Here is a 27,717-nt window from a genome sequence, read left to right on the forward strand (position 1 = left end):
AGTAAAAAGTGCAAAGAAGTGCCGGAAAATCAAATGCCATTGGCAAACACAACTCGGCCGGGTAAACATTCTTCCGCTGTCATTACGACAAATTTGTTCCCGCTAGAGTATTGGACTTTACGGTGCAGGACTTCAGTGCGCCTTCCAAACGAGATATTTACTTATTGTTTATTTTTTTATTTATTTCCCTTTTCGGGCATCGATTACTCGTATTTGATTTTTTACTTGTTTCCTTTATTTTAGCTTTTATTTTACTCGTTTTTAGTTTCTTGGTGGGTATAAAAAGGAAGCACTTTAATTTGCATGAGCATCGGCTTTGAATGTTTGTATTTGGTTACTGATGTGTTGTTATTTCATGTCATTTACCTTCCAAAAACAAAAAAAAAAAAAAAAAGCCCCAAGAGCTGTGTTGATTTAAGTTGAGGGTTTGCTTTTGTGCTGTTGTTAAAGGGTAAAGCTACTTATTCAAAACATTTTGTTCGCAGCAATGTTGTTGTTGGAAATAATGAAGCTGTGTAGGGAATATTCTTATTAATAGCAATGCTAATGGAAGACGGAAACAGTTCTGATGTGCAAATAGATTGTCAAAATTGAGTATAGCAGTCAAACCGACATGTCAAAAGAAGGGCTGTCGGGTGACTTTAGAAGGCAGCAATGCTAGAAAGACCGAATATACAGTGACCGGCAGGTAGGACCCAGGAGATAATATGAGTATGGAATTTGCTGTCCACGATGCGAATAGAAAACATATCAGGAAGACATGAGGACACAATTAAGTTAAATTAAGTTGAAAAAGAAGAAGTGTATAGGGGCGAAAGACTAATTTAACCATCTGGTAGCTGGATCTCCCCAAAGTTTCCCTCAGTATAGCTGGGGCATTTAAAAATTATAAAAAATTATACTATCTTATCCGGTAAAGTGAATGAATACAGACCGTTGGGTCGAATCGATTTTAACCTATTCTAAAACCTTAATAGGGTCAGAAACTCCCTTCTATTGATATGAAGATTCAAATCTTGATAAAATATGTCCAGTGAGTCACTTTTGTGAAGTAGACTTGGCGTGCGAATGAACCAGTTAATGTTACAGTGCGAAAGAAATGCATTCGGTATGATTTAGCGCTATTCAGCGGAATTTAGCACTATTCAGCGGAATTGAGCACCATTCAGCATTACTGATCATAGTTTAGTACCAATAAATTTAAAGTTGAAAGAAACAACGTTTCAGAGGTATGGTTCCTTCGGCAAAGTTCCTTATTTCGATCCCTAGAATATGATTTTCACAGAGCCTAATATATATACATATATATATAATATATAATTGGCGCGTACACCCTTTTTGGGTGTTTATTCCACAAATGGAGGGACCTACAGTTTTAAGCCGACTCCGAACGGCAGATATTTTTATGAGGAGCTTTTTCATGGCAGAAATACACTCGGAGGTTTGCCATTGCCTGCCGAGGGGCGACCGCTATTAGAAAAATGTTTTTCTTAATTTTGGTGTTTTCACCGAGATTCAAACCGACGTTCTCTCTATGAATTCCGAATGGTAGTCACGCACCAACCCAATTAACAGAAATATTCAGCTCAAGTCAGGAATTCTCATCCTCACTTAGTACGAATGTGCATTTGACTGAATAGAAAACTATGAATGAACACTTAGCAGGGTCCAGTGGTATTCGTTGCTTCTGGGAAATAGCTCTGGTAGTAGTTATATAAACTAAAGTCAGTTTCAACATTCTAAGAATATATGTTGAGAGGAGCAGGAACTAACAAGTATTCATAATGACTTAACTAAATTCCGGTTCGGTCACCTAGCATTTGGAATTTAGTCTTCGTGTTACTCAATAGAGCTCGTTAAGGTACGAATACAGAGCATTTCAAACTAAATTTCAAAGGTACTGAACCCCATATGGCAGCAGCAAGGCGTAATTGACTTTGTTAAGTAACGCGCGAAGCATATTCAGCATCTTTCAAGTTTAATATATCATAAAATTAAATCTCGTAGAAGAGGAATGCGGTTATATACTTCATAAATACTTATTCAGCGCAATTCAGCAAATGTTATAACAACTCAAATCAGCTGCTGAGTATTTTTCCAACCAGTTGAATGTACATAAATATAAAAAAACTATGCGATATAGTAGCGAGAAAGCTATATAATATTATATTTGCAATATTCAGCGCGTTTCACTACTATTCAGCACTTTTTATTCCAACTTTTTTCCCATTAGTTTTAAAATATATTTATTGCAACATAGTTTCTTTGCTTAATGGAAATCTATATTAGCTGAACAAGTTTTATTAAGACCGATTCAGCGCAATTTAGCAAACTTTTGAACGAATTGTAACAAGGGGGGCAGCTATTCAGTACTCTAGTTCGTCAATTTAAGTTTTTTTTCTGAGCACAAAAGATGCTTTAGGGCGAAGTATCAGCCATTGGGCACATTATATTTATATACTAAAATTATTATTATTAACATCACAGCTCTCTACAAATGGCACCAGCAACATTCATTACAATTCAGCAACTGTTAATTAGATTTCTATTTCACTAAATGCATCAAATACTAGCAGTTTGCAATTCAGCTTTTTTAGCAATACTCTGTTACTGCCGCTTCATGCATTTCAGCATAATTCAGCTCGTTTCACTGTCAATAGCTAAGTCCGGCAAATTGCATTCGACGACATACAACGACGCTTCAAAAATAAAACAAAAAAAAACCGGCAAAAACGAAACAACAACAAACTGCAATCAGATACACAAGTAAACCTTTTAAAATGCATAACATTCCGCAAATTTACCAACAATAACAAACAATCGGATTTACAGCTTACCCCAATCGCTGCTGCTCGTGCTCCTCCTCATCCTCCATTATATCAACAGTGGCATTCGAACCGACCATAGACGATGTGCCGGACATCAAAGTGCCCATTTGAATGGAGTTTACTGTTGATGTTGATGTTGGCGGATTACCGCTACACGTCGCCGCTGCTGCTGCTGTTGCTGTCAATCCAGCTGTCAGCATAGCAACGGATGTTGCATTTGGTGCATTCGATGTAGTTGTCGACGTTATTGTTTGCTGTGGGGCGGTAGGTGCCGATTGTGTTGGTGCTATGGTAGTATTTGATGAATTATTTCCACTACTGCCACCATCACTTTGTTGCAATAATAAATCATGTCTGCAGGCTATATCTCGCTCACTGGCTACTAAGGTGCTGATCTCCGGTGGTAGAGGTTTGGTGAGGAATTTCGCTCGGCGTATACCTGGAAAGAGAATTAAAATGGGAAATTAAAATGAGAAATTAAAATGTTTGGTTGTGAGGGGTTGCGTGAAGATAATAAGATTGAAATATAAAGATATTTTGATTTGAAATTTAATATAAAGTGTTAATTCTGCAAGTTAGTATTGTGTCGCTGAAGTGATTTTTTATGTGGAGCTGTTTTCTGTTCTTGAAAATCGTCCTCATTTTAAGGTTCTCAAACCTTTAGAAATGTTTGCGCTCTTTCTTAACTTATTTAAAAAACCATGGTTTTTGTAGCTTTAAATTTTAAAATTCTTGTGATGTGCTGCTGTTTGCGGAAAATATTTATTTCACTATTCAGCACATTTTGTTTTATGCAGCAACTTGTTTGTCTGGGTTAAATGAGTAAACTGAATATTTGTTACATAAAGCCTTTCTATAGACTTCAATTCAGTGCAAGTCACCCAATTCAGCAAATTATGTTCTTTATTAGACTACTTTTTTGTCTGAGCTAAATCAGTAAACAGCATTTTTTTTTTTACAAAAAATAGCTGCATAGGCTTCAATTAGCGCAAGATATCCCAATTCAGCACATTTTTTTTATGCAGCAACTTTTTTGTCTGGATGAAATCAGCTTACAGATTTTTTGGTACATAAAATATTGTATTTGTATACACTTCAATTCAGCGCAATATATCTCATCTCAGCACATTGTTTTATGAATTTTTTTTTTTTTTTTTGTTTGTGTCCCCTTTATTTTATACATCTGTCCATTGACATTAAGTACGTTGTTTACCAATTTGGCCAGGATTTGTTTTATGAATGATATAACCAGAAAAATGATAGAAGATTTGTAGTTTTCCTCAACCATTCCACCCACTAAGCTCTCACTGTAGAGGTATTTAAGTGCCTCTTTGTCTTTCATATTATTTTAAGCTTCCAAGGTCATTTAAATGCGCCATTTTTTACGTTATATTTTTTCTTATAATAGACAATTCATTTTTTTTATATACTTTATAAACATACTCTTTTTTTGTTCCGTTATATTCAGCTGATTAACTTCACTCTACAATCCAAAAAAATTGTATGTGTTGAACTACGGAAATCGTACTTAAAATAAAAAACCTTGCACTGAGTTTTATTCGTAAACACTTAATTATATTTTTAAATAATATCTGACAATGAGACATTTTTCGGGAACAGCAGCGGATTTTTTTTGGTGTTATTTTTTCATTTTCGTGCGCTATTGACTTATTCAGCGCTGTTTTGTTGAATTCAGCTTGATGAGATTATACGTAATACATTTTCAGAAACCCACTGACTCTTTATACGCAATTAACGTCAGAAAAATAAAATTTTTTATCAGCGCAGCTAAACACCCTTCAACTTAATTCAGCGCGTATTCTTGAATTTGTTTTAGCTTGTGCTAATTTTTAAAACTGCCATACATTTGTATCTTTCTAACTGAGCACAGTTTGATTCAGCGCTATTTAGCAATTCAGCAAGGTAAACATTTTGCGCATTGGCATAAATATTCCGAATTTTTCATCAGCGAATGAATTTTCTCGGCTTAACTAAGTGCAACTTGAGCTGGGATTGGGAAAAAAATGTTTGGCCCTACATCTATGTTTGAAAAAGCAAAATATTGGCTTAATTCTTTCTTAAAATATTTTCACTTATTACCATTATTATGATTATAATCGAACAGTAATTACTGTGCCTTCCAGGACTTACTCAATCACAATTTCACTTATTCAGCGAGGGTTTTATATAATTCAGCGCCATTTATATAATTCAGCGCGGTAAATTTGCCCATAAAGCCCATGCTGCCGTTTTAGATCAAAATTTCACTCAAGTGACTTTTATCATCACAATTAAGTGCAACTTGACTGGATACAGCGAATATATACGAACAATTTTTGACTACTAATCGACTTGTAAGAATTGCAAAATACTTTTTTCGGTGTTTTTACATTATTTAAGAAAATGCAGCGTGCATTTTATGCCCCCTATGTAAGATATTAGGTAAAATAATAATATTTTGGGTAAAATGCTCATATTTTAAACTGAAATCTCGCTGGTTTTGTAGATAACGCATTGAAATTTAGTAAACTTAAATTTTTGCTTAATTCAGAGGCCATCATTGATAATCAGCACAATTTAGCGGACTGCACTGATTGCTAGTATTGAAATTTGCAGTGACAGTCAAGCTGCACGAAGAGCTCTTGCTAACCAAGGTTGCTCTTCGAAATAAGTCGGTGAATGTAAGGCAAAACTGACATTACGGGAACAAGTTGACTGCTAAACTGGCTAATGAAGGCTCTGCTAGCATACCACTAGGCCCTGAACCCTTACTAGGGGTCAATGCACTTGCATTGGTTCAACTATGGATTGACCACTTCATGACGTCCACCCGAAGAAGACGTTTGACTGCGTTGGGCTTCTGTAGAGTAGCTAAGTACTTTGTGAGCGAACCAAGCGGGAAATTAGCGGCCTTTATCCCAGAACTTAGTAGGGAGAACCTGACTGTGGTCAGCATGTGGCTACCATGGAAATCATTGGCGACCCAATTTGGCTATACTTTCGTGAGAATGAGGGCGCTGCCGAGCATTTTCTCTGTAACTGTGCGTCATTTTCTCGAATCAGACTTAGGCTGCGATGTGGGTGCGATGTGCTGAGAATGGAGAAAGTTCTTTCATCAATGAATCCAAAAGATTTGCGGAAGAGCGACCCCAAATCAATATTTTCATCTGACCATTCAATATCATAATAAAGAAAAATGACAATAATTTCCTAAAAAAATTGTATTTTATTGAAAATCAACACCGGCCCTTGTAACTTAACCCCCCTTTATAAAAAAAACTCATTAGCGCGATTCTTTTCATATGCAATCTCTCATTGTTTGATCTAGTCTCGATGCGCGGTAGGTTTTGCGTAAATTTTCTGATTCCATACACGAATTTAATTCAAAAAAATTAACACACGTACATACATACAAATAAGTTTAGATCAGCAACATAAGCGCTCATGTGACCTTCACGCTTTTCCCCATACATTTAGCTGTTGACACTGCTGTGCTAAGTTACGAGAAAAATAAATTTTCAAGAAAAACAATAAAGCATTCAAGCGCGAGGTTCTTTCCCTTGACACGCGGACGTGCCACAACGCATCATTACCAACATCAATAAAAAGTGTCGCACACATTTGGTAGGTTCATAATATCAGATTTTTAGTAGAATATGGATCAACCTGTTGTTAGCAGGGAAATGTGTGTGTGTACTAGTTACAAAGTGGGACGGTTTGTCTTACTTATGAATACCAAAATTGTTTATTGCTTTGACTGCTTTTTGTCAGTCAAAGTCAAAGTGTTTCACCTCTCTCACTCCCTCTCTCTTCTATCCTTTTTTCTTCATTTGCCATTTTAAAGCTCAAGCTGATCGCTTCTGAGACATTCGGCTCAATGACCCTATGTCAGCGCCGACATATTTGCTTTAACTCACTACCCACTTTTTCACTTCTTCACTTTTTACTTTTGAACTCGTCACCCTTTCTCTCACCAACTACTTGTCACAGCTGCCACAATTTAAGACCTAAATTAAATGAAGTGATTGATTACCGTATTTTAGCAGTAATACTTGTTGTCAAGCGCTTTGCCTTGAGTTAAAATCTCTGGCTGTAGGTTTTGCTCTTGACAGTCTCGTATTTCACCTGCCTGCCGTGTTGTTGATGCTCCAATGTTTGTGTTGAGTTGTGTTTGAGTTTAGCAATTTGCTCGAGTTGTGTGTTAAAGGGCGCCAATTTACGCTGACACAATGACTAAGATTGTTAATTAAATCGATGCCACGCAATTGGGGTTAGTATACGTTGGAGTTTTTTTTTTTTAAATTGCTCTCTTGCGTGCGGAAAGCAACTGACTTTGATGGCGGCAGGCGTGTGCACTGACAAAATAAATTGTTTTAAATTTTTATACGTTGAAAATTTAATGCAGCACCTCTTCATGGAATTCAGTAGCTTTAAAAAGTATAATAAATAAGGAAACATTTTTAAACAAATTAGAAAAAAGGATTTAATGTTTTAGAAAAACTAGGTACAGTTCCGTTTTTGTTTGATTTAAACGGGCATGAGTCAGCAGGATCAAGTATTGAAGGGAGAAATGCCGTTTCACAGCTTACGCTATTTTAAGTGAGCTTAACAAAGCGGGCCAGTCGTTTCCTTCTCGTGCTAACCGGCACCAGTTGTAAGCACTAAGAGAAGCACAGTCCTTCTCCACCAGTCCATTTCCAACGTAGAGGAGGCCTTCCTTTTCCTCTGCCACCACCAGCTGGTACCGCATCGAATACTATAAGACCCATAGTGTTTGTATCCATTCGGACGACTTGACTCAGCCAATGTGCAACATCAAATTTTACAGCGAGCATAATTTAAGACCGAAAAAATTTGTTTAACAGCTTTCGAAGTAAATAAATTCTTAATTCAGCGCGTCTTCAAGCAATGCAGCGGCTTTGGAAAGCTTAATTTTGAACTGCTAACACATTTTTAATATACAAAAAAATTTGGCAAAGTTTTAGAAAAACTAATGGTCTATTTATAAGTTCGTGCGGTTTTACAACAGATGGCGTAACTTGATTATTATTCCATCGATCCACATTTCCAAACATTCATTGGAGAGCTACTGTCGTAAGGCACAAACGTCAGTATAAGTTTTTTATTTGAAGCGTAAACAACAATATTTTTACCACACTTGAAAATGTCGAATTTCGTGCCAAATAATGTGTTTTTGCGGGGAATTCTTCTTCATTATTTTAATATGAAGAAAAAAGCAGCCGAAAGTCATCGTATCTTGGTGGAAGTTTATGGTGAGCATGCTCTATCTGAGCGAACGTGCCAGAAGTGGTTTGCACGCTTTAAAAGTGGTGATTTTGGCTTGGAAGACGAAGAACGCGAGGGTGCGCCGCCAAAGTTCATGGATACCGAATTGGAGGAATTGCTCGATCAAGATCCGGCTCAAACGCAAGAACAGGTAGCAAAAACTTTGGGAGTTGATCAATCAACCATTTCCAAACGTTTAAAAGCCATGGGAATGATCCGAAAGGTAGGCCATTGGGTGCCGTATGAATTGAAGCCAAGAGACGTTGAACGCCGTTTTATCGCATGCGAACAACTGCTTCAACGGCACAAAAGAAAGGGTTTTTTGCATCGAATTGTGACTGGCGATGAAAAGTGGGTCCATTACGACAATCCAAAACGTCGGGCAACGTATGGATACCCTGGCCATGCTTCAACATCGACGTCGGCGCAGAATATTCATGGCCTGAAGGTTATGCTGTGTATCTGGTGGGACCAGCTGGGTGTTGTGTATTATGAGCTACTGAAACCGAATGAAACGATTACGGGGGATGTCTACCGACGACAATTGATGCGTTTGAGCCGAGCACTGCGAGAAAAACGGCCGCAATACGCCGATAGACACGACAAAGTTATTTTGCAACATGACAATGCTCGGCCACATGTTGCACAAGTGGTCAAACATACTTAGAAACGCTCAAATGGGATGTCCTACCCCACCCGCTGTATAGTCCAGACCTTGCGCCATCCGATTACTATCTCTTCCGATCGATGCAACATGGCCTGGCTGACCAGCACTTCCGTAATTACGATGAAGTCAAAAAATGGATCGATTCGTGGATTGCGGCAAAACCGACCGAATTTTTCACAAAGGAAATCCGTGAATTGCCAGAAAGATGGGAAAAAGTAGTAGTAAGCGATGGACAATATTTTGAATATTAAATTTGTAACCATTTTACGTCAATAAAGTTTCAAATTTCGAAAAAAAACCGCACGAACTTATTCATAGTCCTATTATGTTCTTGTTTTGCTTGCTGTAGGCTGAAGGGCGCCTCGCATTTATTTTTGGTGTCATAATTGCGAAAAAATGGTTTTATTACTAGATTTCGTACCAAATAGTTTTGTACCGAGTAATAATAATAGTAAAATTTGATTCAGCGTATAGCTCAGCGATAAAGCGATAGCGTTATTCGGCAGAATTGAGGAGTAAAGGAAGGAATGATATGCCACTTTTTTTATAGTACGATGCAGAAAAGTTTCATGCTTAGCAGATCAAAAATAGTTCTAAGAAACAAATGAGGTCTCACATTTTCGTTTTCAGGGTTCATAATTGAAAAACAAAAATGTTATCTAGCTGCAAAGTTTTAGAAAAAAAAGTTTTTTAAAGCTTTCACATTTAAAAAAAGTAGTAAGACTAAATTCAGCACGTATTTCAGCAATTCAACAGCGGGACTAAAAAGTGAAGAGGCGTTTGAAATTCCACATCTTCTTCTGCAGTGGTCCTACTTCCGACAAGAAAATGAAGTGGCGCATTCTACATACATAGTAGTCATAATTTATGACTCGAAAAGCGGGCTTTTGGAAGGTACAAAGCTATTCAGCAAGTTTCGAAATAAATCCGAGTTCTCGAAAGAAATTAACTCTCTAATACATTAAAATCATTTGAATGAAAATTGTAAAATAATTAATTGGTTTTAACTTGAATTCAGCGTGCTTAAAACCAATTCAGCAGCTTTATAAATGTTATCCTCTGTATTACATGGATCAAAATAAATTCATGGATAAGGAAACTTTTTATTTTTCTCACGTAGGATATGAAGTATATTATTAACTCTTACAGTGCATATATATTAGTTCAAGCCAAACAAGCTGCAAATTCAGAGACATTAGTTAATTCAGCAATTTGTAAGCGACTATGAGACTGAATTGTTGAAAAAAAATTACTTCGAATTGATATATGTATTTAGCTAATAAAGGGGTTTTCAATTGGCGCGGGGCGATTTTGGCGCCCTGTGGCAGCCATTTTGTTTTGGTGACATCTGTCAAATCTTTTGTTTATTATTCAGTTATTTATGCCAAATCATCATGACAACTTACACGATTGAACAGTGCGTTCAAATGATAAAACTTTATTATCAAAATGAGTGTTCATTAACGCAAACGTTGCGCGCATCGCGCCCATTTTTCGATAGACGTGGTGGCCCTTCAAAGTCGACTCTTCAAAGTTTGGTGACCAAATTTGAGACGACCGGGTCAGAAAACAATCAGCCAACACCCGTACGTTCAAGGAACGCAAGATCAGCTGAGAACATTGCCGCGGTCCGTGAAAGTGTACAGCAGAACCCGAGGCAGTCTATTCCTCGCCATGCACAAGAACTTTGCCTTTCGCAGACTTCAACTTGGCGAATTTTGCGTCGGGACTTGGGCCTACACCCGTACAAGATCCAATGCGATTTGATCCCGCTAGACTTTTTCCTGTAGGGTTTCTTGAAATCTCAGGTCTATGCAAATAAACCACAATCGACCGATGCTCTAAAGGTGAACATAACACAGGCCATCGCTCAAATTCAGCCGGATCTATGCGGAAGATTAATTGAAAATTGGACCACTCGGATCCGTTCCACCGTAAGAAGCCGAGGCGGGCATTTGAATGATGTCATATTCCACACTTAATGGCATATATGCGCCTTTCAAATAAAAAAATAATTTTGTCAATAACTCACCCACAGCTTGTTTTATTCCATTTCAACATCTAACCGCCCTTATTGAAAAACCCTTTACTTTAAACAAATTCTGAAGGTTTTTGTTTTAATTCTTCGGCAAAATTGGTGCCCTATGGTACCACTGATTAATGGATGGTTGGATGGAACAGTCTAGTTGTCGGTTATGAGTACTTTTAGTAGAATATTCTGTTACTTGTTATTTTATATCTACACCGGTACTGTGCGCTTTAAATTAGAAATAAATACTCATTTGAACCGTTTTAGCTCACTTAAAAACTTCATTCCGTTAAACTCATATAAATCACTTTAACTTTTTTTACTTATTACAACAAAGTAGCTCCTTTTACGATTGCTGCAGTTAATGCAATACTAAAAATAATGTTTTCGAAATATACATAAATCTTCACTTAAAGTATTTGGCGCTATTATTACATTCTGCCAATCTTGCTGACAAAATCATTGCTCTAATCCTACGCACACAAACATTTTGCCTGTTCACATAGCAAATGCCAAAGTCTCAAACATACAAGTAAATGTATGTATGTATGTATGTACATCGCTTAAACGTGCAAGCCTTGCAAACGATTTGAGATCAAAAGCGACTGGTGGAGTGATAAGCAAACGACGGACGAAATGTGTTAAGCAAAAACAGTCAACGGAGTGTCCGACACGCCTGAGTCAGCAACAGCTGGAAATAATGCTGTGAATTATGTCGCTTGACCGAGCCGATCAGACACCATTTCCTTGGCCGTCAACACCAGCCAACATCAGCCAATGTCAGCCATCGTCGACATGCAATGACCAGGGAATAAATGCTGCATAAACAACCGTTGGCATATTGCAAGTTAGATCAGCATTGTCAGCGATAACGGCGTACGATAAATGCAATTAAAAGCTGCTGCTTTAAAAGGAGAGCTGACAATCATGAATGAATTGTTGTTGTTAAGCAAAGAATCTCATTTTCGGCTTATTCATGCGGCATTGAGGATGCGATGGTCGATGGCCGTAAAGTAAACGTTGGCCATGAGACGATTTATGCAGATGAGTAGATGTAAAGGGCAGCGTGAAAAGTATGCAAAGCTTATTTAGACAAATTTATGTTCAGAATAATGCAAATTTTTCCAGAAAATAGTGCATATAGTGAAGACGCGTACTGAAAGCAGGGCCTTTACCTCCATACAGGCAGGGCAGGTCAGGTCTTCAATTTTTAGAATGCCTACCGAATGCGAGACTCAGCGATTGAACTAGCTATTTTTTTGACAGTGGGTCATTAAAAGACTGCAACGTCACTTGAGTGAAATCCCCGAAAAAGGGCCAATCAAAGGGAGGAAGAACTGGTCGTAGCATCCACAGTATACTGGAAAATGATCTCAAAGTCAAGCCTTACAAGATACAAAAGACGCCTGATCTCACACCAAAGCAGCAACAAGTCAGACTTCAGAGAGCGTAGGAGTTGCTTTGATTGGCCGAAAACGGTCAATTTCCGAACATTATGTTTTCCGACGAGAAAATTTTTCAAATTAAACGATAGGGTTTATTTGACCAACCGTTCATACGAGAATTCGTGTCATCGACTGGCCATCAGGAGGCAGTACCCGCCACAGGTAATGGTTTGGGCCACTGTAACCGCAGCTGGGTGCTCACCAATCGTTTTCGACGAGCTTGGCGTCAAGGTGCGAAATATTATCCGGAAAGTATTCTGGAGGGCGCTTTGAAGCCGCGGGCAGACAAATACGTTGGTGGCGGACCATGGGTATTTCAACAGGACTCGGCACCGTTTCACAAAGCTCGAAAGGACTAAGAATGGCTAACAAGCAACGTGCCGAACTTCATAACGTCCCCACAATGGCTCTCTAAGTCACCAGACGCGAATCCGATGGATTATTCTCTTTGGGCCGTTTTGAAGAGCAAGGCCGGATCGAATGGGCCAAAGTACCTACAAGTCACATTCGGCCAGCTTGCGAACTCGTTTCTGAACCGTCTCAAGGCCATGGCCAAGGGCAAGGCAAAAGGTGGTCATTATCGAGCAAAAGTAAATTGATTCTTAGTTTTGTATTATTTTGAAACATTTTTTACTTTGAAGTAAATAAAAGTAATTTTCCAAACTAAATTTATTGCCTTTTTAATTGGTTACACTTCGAGTGCCAGACCCTGTAGATCTGTAGTGCGATTCTCTAACACATTTTAACGATAATCGCATTGTTAGCTCTGCTTTCGTTGAAAACTTAACGACTTATCTATTCGATATCGAGAGGAGGTAATGAGCCCTCAAACAGTGGATCGACGTTTGCTCCGGATTGTGGACAATCCTTTCCATGCGGCGGCAGGGGGGTTCCAAATGTTGCTTCGGTTAACTCCAGACTTGACTGAGGACCAAATTTCTCAGCTTGGTGGTCATTTTTGAGGTTCCAGAATAAAAGTAATTTCAACTGAAAAAAAGTTAAATCTTGTAATCTGCAAGATTATTCAATTCTAAATTCTGCCTTTATAATAAAATAGTAATACTAAGTTCTAGCTGCTTTGCGATTTTTCGCAATTTGATATTATCAACGACCCCTAGGTGAGCAATGTGCAATATCCATGAGCCAGTTGTCCGTTAGCCGAAGCATACATAGTGCAACAAATGCAATCAACTGCGCAAGGGTGAGGTTACCTATGACCCAAGTAGAGCAGCAAGTGGCAAAATAAAATTTTTATTGAGTTGCTCGGCTGTGGCGCGACATCTTTTGGGACCTGTCTGTCAATTTGAATAAATAGAAGAAGACAGCAACATATGCTTGTGAATAGCACAATCGTTAAAGCAAACGACAAATATTGTCGAGAAAATGCAAATTGTCGAATTGTTTAAAGTTAGCGAATCGCACTACAGACTTAGCTGTTTTATATATATTTGATCCTCGTATTCCTGTGTGGAACATAGGGCGTTGTGTTTTGACGAAATCAAAACATTTCCATAATTATTCCATCACAAACACTGTAACAATTTTACAAATATTTTTTAAGCAACTCACAACTTTCTTTGCTATCTTCTGCGCCGAACAGAGTTTGTTTTGCAATGGTTGTACCATTTAAGTAGGTTAGAATATTTACACAATGCAGATCACATCAAAGGACGAGATGTTGGTAAGTCTGGAAAAATCGGCTATAGGCAAACTATCATATTATTAGCAGTGTAGGCTTCCAATCAAGAAAAATATCCAAAATTGTCAATCGAGTTTTAAATTTGGTTAAGCGGTCGGGCAGCAGGCAATGAATATACCCTATGATCAAAAAGTACCGGGCTGACCGGGAAGACTGTTTTCTTTTATTGCCAAGGCGCAGCGCACCATGAGTACCCTCCATCTGGCCAGACAGTCAATAAAGAATATTATTTATCCGTTTTGAAGCATTTGAGAGACGCTATACGTCGCAAACAACCGGAAATAAGGGCAAAAAATTCTTGGATTTAGCATGATGATTACGCGCCATCGCACCGGGCCCAATTTGTGCTGGATTATTTGACCATACACCACGTAAATACCATCGTTACCACTTCGTGGAAGAAGATTTCAGTCGATCGAGGAGATCAAAGCGAATGCGACGAAGGAGCTGAAGGCCACCCCTTCTTCGGCCTACCAGGCATGCATGGAGGACTGAGTTAAACGTTGGCACATGCGTGTTGCTTCAGGCGGGTCATATTTTGAAGGAGATGAAATAAATTTGCCTGAAATTTAACTCTGTTTTCTTTTATTTAAGCATTCCCGGTACTTTCTGATCATAGGTATGTTGAGAACGATGAAAAGTCGCTGGTTGATCGCTGCCTATTTTTTAGGGCATTTTGGGCATACAGATTTATTTTTGTCATACATCTGAGCCAAGTGAATGAGTATAACATGCGATTCGCAGATTTAAAAACCATCGTCCACCAAAGTGGGAATAGTACGTTGAGGGTTGATTTTCAAGAATTCAGATGTCAAGTACTCAAGAGTTCAATCTCCGATGATTTAACGACTATTATTACAGAACAACAGTACGAGGATTCAAGGATGTTATTGAAATCCATCTCGATTTGATATCTAAAAATTCAGTGGATTCCTTTGACTTTCTCCTTAATTTCAGTTGCTTGCAGTCTATCGATCGGTATAAAAATTCAAAATACAAATAATTGGTTTTCGTATTTTCTATTTTTTCAGTTCAAGGTCAGTTCATTAATTAGAGAGCAAATAAAAGTATATATATTAGTATATAGAGCTGATTGCTGAGAGTTTTAAAAATACGTTTGTTTTCCAATGTTGAAACAAAAAGATTTGAAGAAATTCCTATGGAAATTTCTTCTAAAAAATTTTTATGCTAAAGTCTCCATCCAAAACAATTTGTTGCTCATCATTAAAAATCAGCAGAATTATTTAGTAAAATAGGAAAAAAATTCAAGCGCACACTTTCACTACTCACAGCATCTCAAATAACCAGGCTTGTGTATTCACATGCCAGCGCATGCGGCCAGTGACAACTAAATAGCTGCATCAGTGTTGTGGACTAACTTCTAGACCAGAACACCACAAGCTTTCAAACAAAACCAAACACATCAAAAGCATTGCAATTTTATTTCTCCTTTTTTCAATTTACACAACTTTCAAGCCGGGCAGTCCGAAGGCAGAGCTTATATCTCAATTGCCACACCAGTCTGACATGCAAACTTCGCAGTACTCTATAAACGAAGGGTGGGGGGGATGCCGAGGTATTGCACTAATTCCACAAAATACTCCGCCTGCTAGTCTTTCTCCTGGACGCTTTCTCCTTCTAGTTGGACGACTACCGTTTGCCAGTTTTACGTATTCGCACTCTGTGCCACAAACCACTAATGAAAGTCAACTACGAAAAGTTTGCTGTTTGCCACATCAGCCATTGGTGAGATGATGTTGCAGCAATGCATAAGTTTATTTTGTTGTTATTGCTGTTGTAACTGCTGTTTTTGGTCTACAACTTTAAGTTGAAAGCAAAATGCAATTAAAGTGCAGTAACGTGGCATCTATGGCTAAGTAAATGAGTTATACGAAAGATTCTACACCAGCCACGTTCGGAGACAAGGTGGCAGCGACAGTCTAGGATGGGAAGGCCTTTGGTGCCTACTGCTTGCTGCAAACTAATTTTGCTATTTGCTGTTTGCTCTTGAATATTTACTGTTGGCATTCCAAGTTTCCTGTTTCTTTTTTGCATGTTGTTGCATTCGGTTTGCCGGTTAGTTGGGTTGCTTTAGTTGGCTGAGTTTTGGCACGTCAAAGTTTGTAGTTGATTTAAAATGAGTGAAAGTTTCTGCAAGCAACGAAAGTGGATTTACAGATTTAATGGTTGCGTGAAGTGTAGATAGCAAGTGAGAGTGTTAAAAAATTTAAGGAAGTTCTGTTAAAGCTATGAAATTGTAAGTGAATGTTGGAGAAAAATGCTGCTTAGATGTAAAGGATAATGAAAAAGTGGCAATAATTTATTTTTGAACTGTGAGTCATTTCAAGTGAGTTTGGTTTGAGTTGCGTAGCAGCTAAACAAAGAAGTGTAAGGTGATATCCAGTTTGTGAGTTATACTGGCAGAAGTCAAAATCTTCAATATCCTGTTCGGCTATCTTTTGCTATGACCGTAAACAAAGCCCAAGGGCAAACGCTCCAGGTGTATGGAGCTAATTTAGAGGAAGCTTGCTTTTCCCACGGTCAACTGTACGTTGCATGGCGAAAGTTGGAGCGCCAAAAAATTTGTATATTTATGCACCACAAAATAAAACAAAAAATGTTGTGTATACAATGGTATTAAATTAAACGTTGCTTTTCTTTTTCCGAAACAAAAATAAAAATAATTTCATTTTTCATCGAATTCAAGTCATTTTGGACGAAAATATAATAAAAAATTGAATGCTCTAGGAGGAACTGGAAAAACATTTTTAACTTTATTTATTTTAGCATAATTTATTTAGCGTAAAAAATTGAAATGGAAATTAAAGAATCAAAGTTTAATTACAAGTTTTTATCGGCTCTTTCACCTTACCTGTATATAGGTCACCACCACAATCAAATTTTAAAAATGTACAGAAAAGGCTATTGTGACATCCTTAGAAAGTATGTTGAATGAAAAAAATCAACTAATTCAACTGTTTAAACATTTTACGAGTTCTATAAAGAAAACTTAATACGAAAAATTTCTTGCGATATAAAAAAAACATTTTATGTATGGTGGTGCGAAGCCCACTGAGCAATGCTAGTAGATTATAATTAGGGATGACATTTGCTTCTGTAATAAATATTTTCTTCAATTCAGCTCCATTCAGCACATTACTCGGTATTCTGGAAGAGTTTAAGAAATAATTCTTGCCGAACCGTGCAATCTAATTGGATTCAATTTCATCCGATAGTGATGCCCGGTGCTTGAAAATTTGCAAGTTTTAAATATATTAGATCACCACTAATGTGGGATGTGCGATTAGATGTTATCCGCCAGAGGGAGCCCTTAAGAGATCCTATTTAATATTTTTTTTCCTTGTTCACTCCTCTCGATGGCGTAGGGCCGCGACAAGACTCATGCGTTGGTTTCGTTCATCTGTTTTTTATTTCTGACAGGGTAGGGGATCAGCCTGCCGCTATCAGTCCTAAGTAGCTGGAATGCTCACCTGTCGTTGCTTAGGAATAACGTCTTCTTACTGCTTGGAGCGTCATCTTTGTCTCACATTTTTCTGGCAGAAGGATCGCACAGATGGTTGAGGCCTTCGCTAAATTTCGTAAGGATGGAAAGGATAAGTTTTTGGGGTTGAGGAATTGAATTGGAGGAATTCTGTTTTTTTAGAAACAGGGTAAGTGGGATTCGATAGACTAGCAAGGCCGCCCTACTTCATATAAGTCCACTGAAACTTGAACAGTTTTTTCGGCAGAAAAAACACTGTAAGCTTTCATTGCCAAATCTAAGGCCAATATGATTACAAAAAATTTATTCAGCTTGGTTTGTTTTTTCTAATTTAGGCCAATAAAAATTTAAAGCTTAATAGGTTTATTCACAGAAAAGCTACACAAAGCTACATTTTAATTGATTCAGCGCTATTCAGCTTACGAAATCCAATATTCTTTTATTACACAACCTGCAAAACTACAAACTAAACAATTCTGTTACAACGGGATTTTAATTCAGCTGCATTCCTTTCATTCAGCATGACTCCTGTATAAGCCTTAATAAATATTTGCCCACAAAAACTTGACTTAGCTGCATTTAATTCAATTCAGCACTATTGTGCATATAACATAATAATTATTATTTGAAAAAAATATCTACAAAGTTTGAAAATATTTTTATAAAAGAGTTTAATTCAGCTGCACTTTCTTCAATTCAGCACGCTTTATATATGAAGTGTAAAAAATATTTGTCCACAAATACTTAACTGAGCTGCACTTAATTAAATTCAGCGCCAGTGCACATATTAAATATACTTTATTTAGCAATAAAATCTTGATATCTACAAAATTGCAAACCATTTTTACCACAGAGTTTGATTCAGCTAGATTTTCATCAATTCAGCGCAATTGATATATGCGGTTAAATAAAAATTTGTCTTACGAAACCTTTTTAAACAGTATTTAACCCTAGAATCGTAAGATAGTTTTACCCTACGTTAATGCTAATATACGTAAATTTTACGTACAACACAAAAATTTAAAATAAATGTTCAACAAAAACTTACATATCTTCTGTTTTGATTTTATTTATTGAAAATACAAAGTTTTATGTTTCTTAAAGTGAATTATAAAAAAATGGATATGGACCTAGTTTATGTTTTATTTTAATAACAGTGTTTAAAAAACATCCGCTTTTAATAATATTACCTGGTCGAATATAAATAACATTCATAGCCATTGCTCTTCCGCTACCACGATGCACTGGATTGCTAATCTAAACATGACCATTCCTTCCCAAAAGTGGATTAGAACTGGATACATCTTCAATGTCATTTAGTTGTAGGTGCACAGTTGGTGTTTTTTCAGATGCCATATTTTAAGCGGACTCCACGGCTTTCATCAGTTCCTCTTCAAAAGTATTTTCCTGTAATTCAGGAGAGTAGTCTGGATACTCCAAACTATCGTCACTGTCAAAATCAACTTCCTCTTCAAGGTTGTCCTCAGTAAAGCTTACATCGCTGTCAATACTGTCCAGGAGGGCTTCTATTTCTGCATCCGCAAGGCAACGACTTGAGCTTTCCGTTATTTTCTTTTATTTCTCTTGAAAACCGCACGGAACATAAATTTCATTTACAAATATTTATACGCTAATAACAAGACCACGTAAAACTTACGTACAAAACTGTATACGTTAATGCTAAGACCACGTAAAATTTACGTGCACACTTTTTTTTAAAGAACGATTAAAGCTAAACGCGAAGTAGCAACTGATTTATGATTCACTTGTTAATGCAACAATAAAATAAAGGATGCACTGCCAAGAGGTCGTAGCGATAGCGCCAAACGGTAAAGTGTAACTGACTTTTTTTTGAGACATACACGTAAAATTTACGTATATTACGATTCTAGGGTTAATAAAATTCAGAGTAAGTGTGGACACAAAATATATATTTTTATATAACCCATAAAACTCAATTCAGCTGGGTGAAAATATGCGGTTTAATAAATATTTTTTCACAAATATTTAACTGAACTATGTTTGGTTTAATTCAGCTTTTCATATACACCATCTTTTTATGGCGGAAATTTATGAGTGGCAAATTAAATTGTTCACTCTCAGAGCTTAATTTGGTTAAATTATCTCCAAATCCAAAAAAAACTCATTCAGCTGCATTTTCGCTAATTCAGCGCCGATCAGCATTTCGAAATATATGGGTTTTTGCGGCAAAGATTTATGGCTTTCAAATAAAACAAAGAAAAACAAAATAAAATATTACCATCAAAGGTTAATTCAGTGATATTTTCACCAATTCTACACTATACAGCGCAATATTAATATGCAATTTAATAAATTTAGTGCCCAGCACATTGAGTGTAAGTCATCAGAAGAAAATCATGCTGAGTTTATTGTTATTCAGCGTATTCTATTCGATTCAGCGCTTTTTCCTTTATCAGCAAAGTATGAGCGTTCAAAGTAACTGCATTTTTCTTAAGTTAGCTCTATTAAGTCTTATATAAAGCTATTCAGCGCCTCATACAAATATTCAGCCACGTAAAATAATAATATAATTGTCCTTCTTAGTTTTTATAAATGTGTGATATTCCCATTGAAGATGGTTCACCAGTTAAACCAAGAAGCTATATTATTAATACTTATAATTTTCTAACCTATGCACAATTTTGCTTAACTTTCCGAAATTTTACACTGTTCGGCGCATTTCTCGATTAGTTTAGCAGTATTTTACTTTACTCAGCACATTCCTCAGCTACACATTTAACACGTTTTTTGTGTTTTCAGAATGTTAGGGTCTCGTACGATCATACGTTTTATACCTTAACTCTATTTATTGATATTCAGCATATTCTTCGGCTTTTCAGCAAACTAAAAGATATGAATTCTGTGTGCATTCTCCAATATTTTTATTGAGTAAGTTTTAATTGCTGTTATAAACTTTGCTGAATTGCTATTCAGCGCCAGTTTTTCTTTTTTGCTGGTTTCCGGCAAAGCTTAGGAAACCTAAAATATGGAGGCTTTCGTAATTTTAGTGACATATATTGTCTTTTATCTTATTCAACGCCTACTTTTCGATGTAAGCCATACTTCAAAAGATGTAACCCGAGGTATAACCGCATACTATTTGTAAAAGGTTATATATAATATTTTGTTGGGATTTTCTACTTAAAACCGCCCATTTGTTTACTTTAAATAAGTTCCCCCGAGGGTCTCGTGCAATATCTTACTTACCATGCACTGTTGCCGTTTGGTATGCAGGCGGTGGCGGCAGTGGCATCACATCAGCCTCGCCTATCAACGCTGATTGCTCTTCTAGTAATTGTTGTTGTTGGTGCTTTCTCGCATGCGTCAGTTGTATGGTGTGATATTTCACAATCGGCTGATTGCAAAGCAATTGCGTTGCGCCTGTGGAGCCAGAGCTGGATCCCGCACCGGTCAACGTTCTTGCTATCGTCACATCACTGTTTGCTGTGGGTACGGCTGACGCCTCGGAAACGCCCGTAATGGATGCGTAGGTGGGCTGCTGCTGTTGCGGCTGTTGTTGCTGTGGATGTGGATGGGCTGGTGGGGCAATGGGAAAGTAAATTGTGGCCGTAGCTGTGCTGCCAGGCACTGACACGTTCGCCGATTGATAACAATTGCTGGACAAACCAGTGGCGATGAGTGTTGCACCAACACCAATACCAACATTGCCATTGCCATCGGTTGTGCAATTATTGCTGCTGCCACTGAGCGCTGATGCGGCTATCGTTGGTGTGGCTGTTGTTTGGAAACGCACCAAAGCACCGCTGGGTACAGCAACATATTGTTGTTGTGGCTTATGTTGATGCGGTTGCAGTGTTGCATATTGACGTAGTGTTGACTGTGGCAGCAGTTGTTGCTGTTGTTGTTGGCCGTGGTGTGTGGGCGATGAGCTGGCCGATACGATGTGGAATGTTTGCAAGCCATGTGGCGGCGGTAATGCTGATTGTTGTTGTTGCTGTTGTGGCTGCTGTTGAAAATGTTGCGGTGATGGCGTGGCTGAACGGCTGTATAACTGTTGGTACTGTTGTTGTAACGGTTTTTGTGTTGGCAGTGCTGTTGTTGCCATTAGCATAACATCTGGTCGTTTTTGTTGTTGCTGGTGTTGCTGTTGCTGCAACTGTGGTTGCTGCTGTTGGAGGTGGTGATAGTATTGTGAATTGATTTTCGTCGCCGTTAACATTTGATTTTGATTTAATTTCGCTGGTGAATTGTGCAGCAAGCGACAGGAGTCTGAAAGGACAACAACAGCAAATTAATTCAAATATTTAATGAAATTTATTTAAAATAGAGAAAGAACGAAGTGCACATCATTGAAACTATAGTTACTAAGTAGTCGTTCAGCAAAAGGAGCAATTGAAAAGGAGTGAAGAGAGTGAAATATTTTCACATTATCTTCGACTAGGAATCTAAATATAGTTACTCGAATAAACTTTTGAAATTATGTGCCTAAGTTTTGTGCTGCCAGAGTCCTTGGTTATTTTAAAGCCTTAGTAGTCGTACTGAAAACGAATTTTTTTGACTTCTTGAATTAAATAAAATAAAGGTCGCCAGTAAATAACTAAACTTTGCTAAGTACGTTTTTTGTTCAGATTAATCAGGACCTGTAGGTCCCTCCATTTGTGGAACAACATCAAGACGCACACCACAAATAAGAGGAGGAGCTGGGCCAAACACACAAAAAGGGTGTACGCACCAATTATATAGTATATTATATATATATATATATTAGGGTGGTCCAAAAATGCATGGGAAAAAATTTATATTAAAATTTTTATGCTGCCGCCCCCCATAATGGTAAAGAATGAAAAATAAAAAGACCCGTATTTTTTTTTTTAATCAGACCATATTTAATGGTGCCGCCGGGGCTTTGAAATATTCCATGTATTTTGCATGGGGAAAAAATACTTTTTCGTAGATTTCATGTAAAAACCTGGAAAATGAATATATTTTAACCGGATACCTCAGTTTCTCTTCATAATTGGTCAGGGAATAACAACCAATCTCACAAAAAAATATCATAAAAGTAATATAAAATATTGTTTTTCGATTTTTTCTTAGATTTTCGTTTTATGGGGGCTTTTTGGGGTTCTATAAAAAATAGTTAATACAAAAAAAATTAATTATTTCATAATTGGTTATTATTCCCTGACCAATTATGAAGAGAAATTGAGTTATCCGGTTAAAATATATTCATTTTCCAGGTTTTTACATGAAATCTACGAAAAAGTATTTTTTTCCCATGCAAAATACATGGGATATTTCAAAGCCCCGGCGGCACCATTAAATATGGTCTGATTAAAAAAAAAAAAATACGGGTCTTTTTATTTTTCATTCTTTACTATTTTGGGGGGCGGCAGCATACAAATTTTTTTTGGACCACCCTAATATATATATAATCAACAGCGACACTTAATTTTGAATTACTAAAGATCGTAAAAATGCGTCATTCTCAATTTAATAGGAATCATTATAAACTAAGTATTTTCAAATGCAATCTCTTCTCCATACTTCGAGTATTCAGTCAACAATGAAACCATAGCTACCTATGGAGTCACTTCGAGGCAAACATTATTTTATTATCGCTATATAAAAAATTTGTGCTGAGATCCCTTTTTGTCTACTACAGAGGTAAGTAAGCCGGTAATGAGAGTACATTTTAAGCATTTAAATTTTAATTAATAAAAAATTAATGTATATCCCTACTTCGATAAAATATAGAAATTTATTTAGAACTTACCATCCCCGGAATCAGTGCCACCCCCACCCAGGTTGCTACTGCTGTTGTAATCATAACCGTTGCTGAGATTTGTTTCAGTAATCAATGGATCGTATTTACAATTTTTAAAATCCAGCTGCAAGAAGAAAACGGGTAAAGATTTGTTACTTGGAATATGAGCAAAATAATCAGAATATCTCTATTGTTTGAGGCTTGGGCTCAAGAAATATTTATTAATATTTAATTTAAAAAAATTGCAATTTGTTTAAGTTCCTGTAGATTGTGATAAAGTATCTTTTCTTTAGTTCAGGTACTAACGCTTAATTTCTTAACGAATATGATTTTGAGGCAAACGTTTTCGCATAAAAAAATATTTTCATTTACTCCATTTGGGAATTTGCAATTGCCTATCCAGGCTTAACAGCTACTGGAATTAAATAACTTTTTTTATTTCACACCTATACTAGCGTTGAACTACTAGTTTGTTAGCTACGGTAGCCAAAAAACTAATTTTTGTTTTCTTCAAAGATCGCAGGGATACGCTTACCGCTCTTTGATGTAATGATAATAAGTTTCCTAAACTTTTGGCCAGGATTTATGCAAAATAAGTTAGCATAAAATAGAATAGATAAGGTTATATGAGATAAGATAACACACACAATATTAGGAGAGCTCCTGGCCACTGAAGATCTTTCCATATCCCAATATCAGGTCCTGTAATCTCAATAAGTAAATAAGTCTTCTCTCAATGAATAAAAATCCCACTTTCGAAGTCTCTCATTACATCCGTCCTATTTCATCACGCAAAAGTTTTGACGATATTAACATCCGATGGAGTGGCGTTTAGAGTATATATAAGAGTAAGATTTTACGGAACCTTTTTGGATACAGGGAAAAATTAGTTGTATGAAGCTTACGAAGACATAGGCTGCGAATAAAAATACAGCGGCGCCGCTTGCTAAGTCAGAGAAAACAGAAAATCTTTCATTGTAATGAAAAGATCACGAGGAGACGAAATTGGCTTTACTTGGTGCAACCAACTAGCTCCGGTTAACACGAGAAAGAAACGACTGGTGGCGCTCTGTTAAAATTGTTCGAAATAGCTTGAGCGATTATCGCGCCAATCAAGAAGAGGAGAAGGAGGAAGAGGAGCAGAAGGAACAAGAAGAATAGAAGGAAAAAGAAGAGCAGATGGAAGAAGAAGAGGAAAAGGAAGCAGAAGAGGAGAATGAATGAAATGAAGAGAAGAAAGAAGAAGAGGAGAGGCAAGAAGAATTTCCGAAATGAAGTTTTCAACGGCTATTTAAAAATAGCTATAAGTTTCTTAAAGACATATATTTAAGTCCAGCCTAAGCTGCACTTTTACTCCAAATGTGTTAAAAAGTATCCTCGTTTTTCACACATAGTTCACATTTTGGTTCAGCAGGCAGACCAAGTCGGTGCAGATCCAATCAGAGTTGGCTGTGACCCATGAGAAAACCTATGAGCATGCCTATATTATGACTATCAGGACAGTTTCCGCCATTTTTTCTCTAATACTGGTAGCTCCTCCTTGCTGTGGGCAAAAAGTAAGATGAATTTATTTGTCAAACATCGCGGGATTAAAATTTCCCTCTAGTTATTTTTTTCGTGAGTTGGCAGCACTGTTGATAACATCTGTGCCAACTTTCATGTGAATGTCATTATCAGTAATATATTTACGCTTGTGTTTACCAAACGACCAAGAGTGCATTTTTCGATTTTTACAATGTCTGATTTGATTGAGCAGAGAAGTACCATCAAATTTTGTTTGCGGAATGAAATTTTGGCTGCGGAAACGTTTAGCATGTTGCAAAAGGCATTTGGTGATTCGACCATGTCGCAGAAAAATGTTTATAAGTGGTACAAAGATTTCAAAGAGGGTCGAGAACGTGTTGATGACTTGGAGCGCTCCGGACGACCATCGACGTCAACAGATGACCAACACGTCGATAAAGTGAAGAAGATATGATCGGAATATCAGAAGGATCTGTGAAAACCATTTTGAAAGACCAATTGGGCCTACGAAAAGTCAAATCTCGTTTGGTACCGAAAACTCTAAATTTCTTGAAAAAAAGTCGTCGCGTTGATGTGTGTGAAGCAATGCTTTCAGACTATCAGGACAAGCTCAAATGCATCATTACGGGAGATGAGACTTGGATTTATGCTTACGACCCTGAAACAACCGACCAATCAAGCGAATATCGTGCTAAAGGCGAGGCCAGACCGAAAAGAGCACGTCAAAGTCGTTCAAAAATAAAGGTCATGATGACAGTTTTTTTCGATTTTCGTGGTGTGGTGCACTATGAATTCCTTCCACCTGGTCAAACTGTTAATAAGGAATATTATTTGAGCGTCATGCGTCGTTTAGGTGAAACAGTTCGTCTAAAAAGACCAGAATTATGGGCCAACAACTCTTGGTTTTTGTATCACGATAAATCACCGTCTCACACTGCACTCGTTCTTCGTGACCATTTCGCCAAAAATTCCATGCATATCGGTCCGCAACCACCGTATTCTCCTGATTTGGCTCCGTGTGACTTCTGACTATTCCCAAAACTCAAGGGATCACTCCGGGGAACGCGTTTCGAGTCGATTGAGGAGAGAAAAGCTGAATCGGAGAAGGTGCTGATGGCTATACCGGAAATGGAATACATATTTGACATGTTTAGGGGATTGGAAAAATCATTGGCATAAGTGTATTTCCTCGAGAGGGGATCATTTTGAAGGGGATGAAATTGATTTACAAGAATAAATTAAGATTTTTCATTTTACAGCCAAATTCACCTTACTTTTTGTCCACGGTAGTACAATGAAAAGACTCTGTAGTGTATTTTTGCTAAGAAAAGACGCCTCTTAAAAACTATCTGTCGTTCGGAAGCGGCGTAAACTTGTAAGTCGCTCCATTAGAAACTAGCAAGACGGCAAATAGGAGGAGGAGCTTGGCCAAATACCCAAAAAGGGTGTACGCGCCAATTATGTATATATAACTCATTCAAAAATTAAACGCTCACATGCGAGCTAGCTTGGACAAAACAAAAACCGGTTCAATTCAAGGAAAACACGAAGAATGTGTTTATCTTACCAGATTAAGAAACTTAAATAAGGGTAACCGAATAACAAAGCAAAGAAGTTGTAACAACAATATTGTAACAGGTGTTCTACTAATTGATTCTCCCGCCTTAAGGGAGTATTCATGCCATAGACAATCTTATCCACATGAAAGAATTCATTACATCGCAGATCACGTGCCGAAACATAAAATCCAATTTGAATAAGTAGACATGAAGAATCAGTAGAGCCGAGATGATATCAAATACCAAGCACCGGCAAAAGGATGCGCCAAGCATCTAAAGACCTCAGATGTTGTTTGGCTTACCATAGATATGACTGAAATTGTGCTTTTTTAGCCTTGCTCAATATTTATGCTGCTTCAACTTACGATTACAAAAAGCTCGGGATTGCCATTCATAGATTGTTAAGTGCTAGATCCAGGTATACTTATATGGGTCCTTTCGAATGCCCAATTTTGTGCACAAATATAAAATAAGGGTTAAATGAAGTGGGGCATATTTTTCAGCAAATTTCTCGGTCGTAAAGTTTTCTGTTAAATCAGTTTTTTAGTCTTTGTGCACAATTTAGCTACCGATATTTATATCCAAATGCAGCGATTTGCTTGAATAAAATTACTGTGCCGTTTTCTTTTCTCTTATTTTGAGCGACCCCTGTTGCTTTAGAAATTGCGACTTCTTTTCAGTACTTTAATAAACTAGGATTTCATTTAAATTACACAACTGCCGTAAATCCTGGTTTCTTACACAATGTCCTTTGCTATCATTTAGCACACTTTTATGTATATACAGCTGTGTTCATAATAATAGAGGTGCGAAAGGTTTGGCTATTTATTTATTTTGTATTTCATTTTTGCTACTCTTTTTATAAAAGTATAGTTTATAGTACAACAAAAAGGATGTAGCACAAAGTTTGAAGCGTTGTTAAAAATTTTGAAAAATTCAACAAAATTAAAAAAAACTGTAAAAATTGTGAGTAAAAGACAATTTTTTTCTTGATTCTGGGTATGCAGTTTTATAGTCCATTAAATTTTGATATAATATTGTATTTTATCAGTTTCAAGTGCTTCAAATTCGGGTTGACTTTTGTAATTTTTTTTTGTTGACGGTGCTATGTAGCAATGGATAAGCGAAACTTTTTTATTTGGAGAAAATGCACACAGCCGCCAGCAAAAAAATAAAAATCGTCAAAAGTCAAAGCGCATTTTTAACCGCTTCAAGCTTACATCTTATTTTATCAAAAATTAATGACATAAAACTATATCCAACATTTTTTCTAAAAGTTTTGAATACAAAATTTTAATTTTTAAATTTTAAATGTTTAAAATTTTTACATAAAGTTGGAAGCTTAACGTAATGGTTTTGTTGTTCTTTAAGCTATGTTTTTATATAAAAAAAAAAAAAAATTTGCTATACTTGGCGCTACTATTATTCC

General features: G+C 37.0%; 1 protein-coding gene across 2 annotated transcripts in view; it reads right to left on the bottom strand.

Moving 5' to 3' along the window:
* LOC128867669 (uncharacterized) overlaps nt 1-27,717 on the bottom strand; it is a 110,367-nt gene that overhangs the window by 20,558 nt on the left and 62,092 nt on the right. For both annotated transcript variants that reach the window (XM_054109101.1, XM_054109099.1), the window contains 3 exons: nt 23,215-23,329; nt 20,685-21,707; nt 2,838-3,267 (listed from right to left, as the gene is read on the bottom strand). In XM_054109101.1, the coding sequence (XP_053965076.1) occupies nt 2,838-3,267; nt 20,685-21,707; nt 23,215-23,329 (1,568 nt within the window). The remainder of the gene's footprint in view (nt 1-2,837; nt 3,268-20,684; nt 21,708-23,214; nt 23,330-27,717) is intronic.

The sequence above is a fragment of the Anastrepha ludens genome, chromosome 6 (genome assembly GCF_028408465.1).
Source record: "Anastrepha ludens isolate Willacy chromosome 6, idAnaLude1.1, whole genome shotgun sequence".
In the NCBI taxonomy this organism is placed as follows: domain Eukaryota; kingdom Metazoa; phylum Arthropoda; class Insecta; order Diptera; family Tephritidae; genus Anastrepha; species Anastrepha ludens.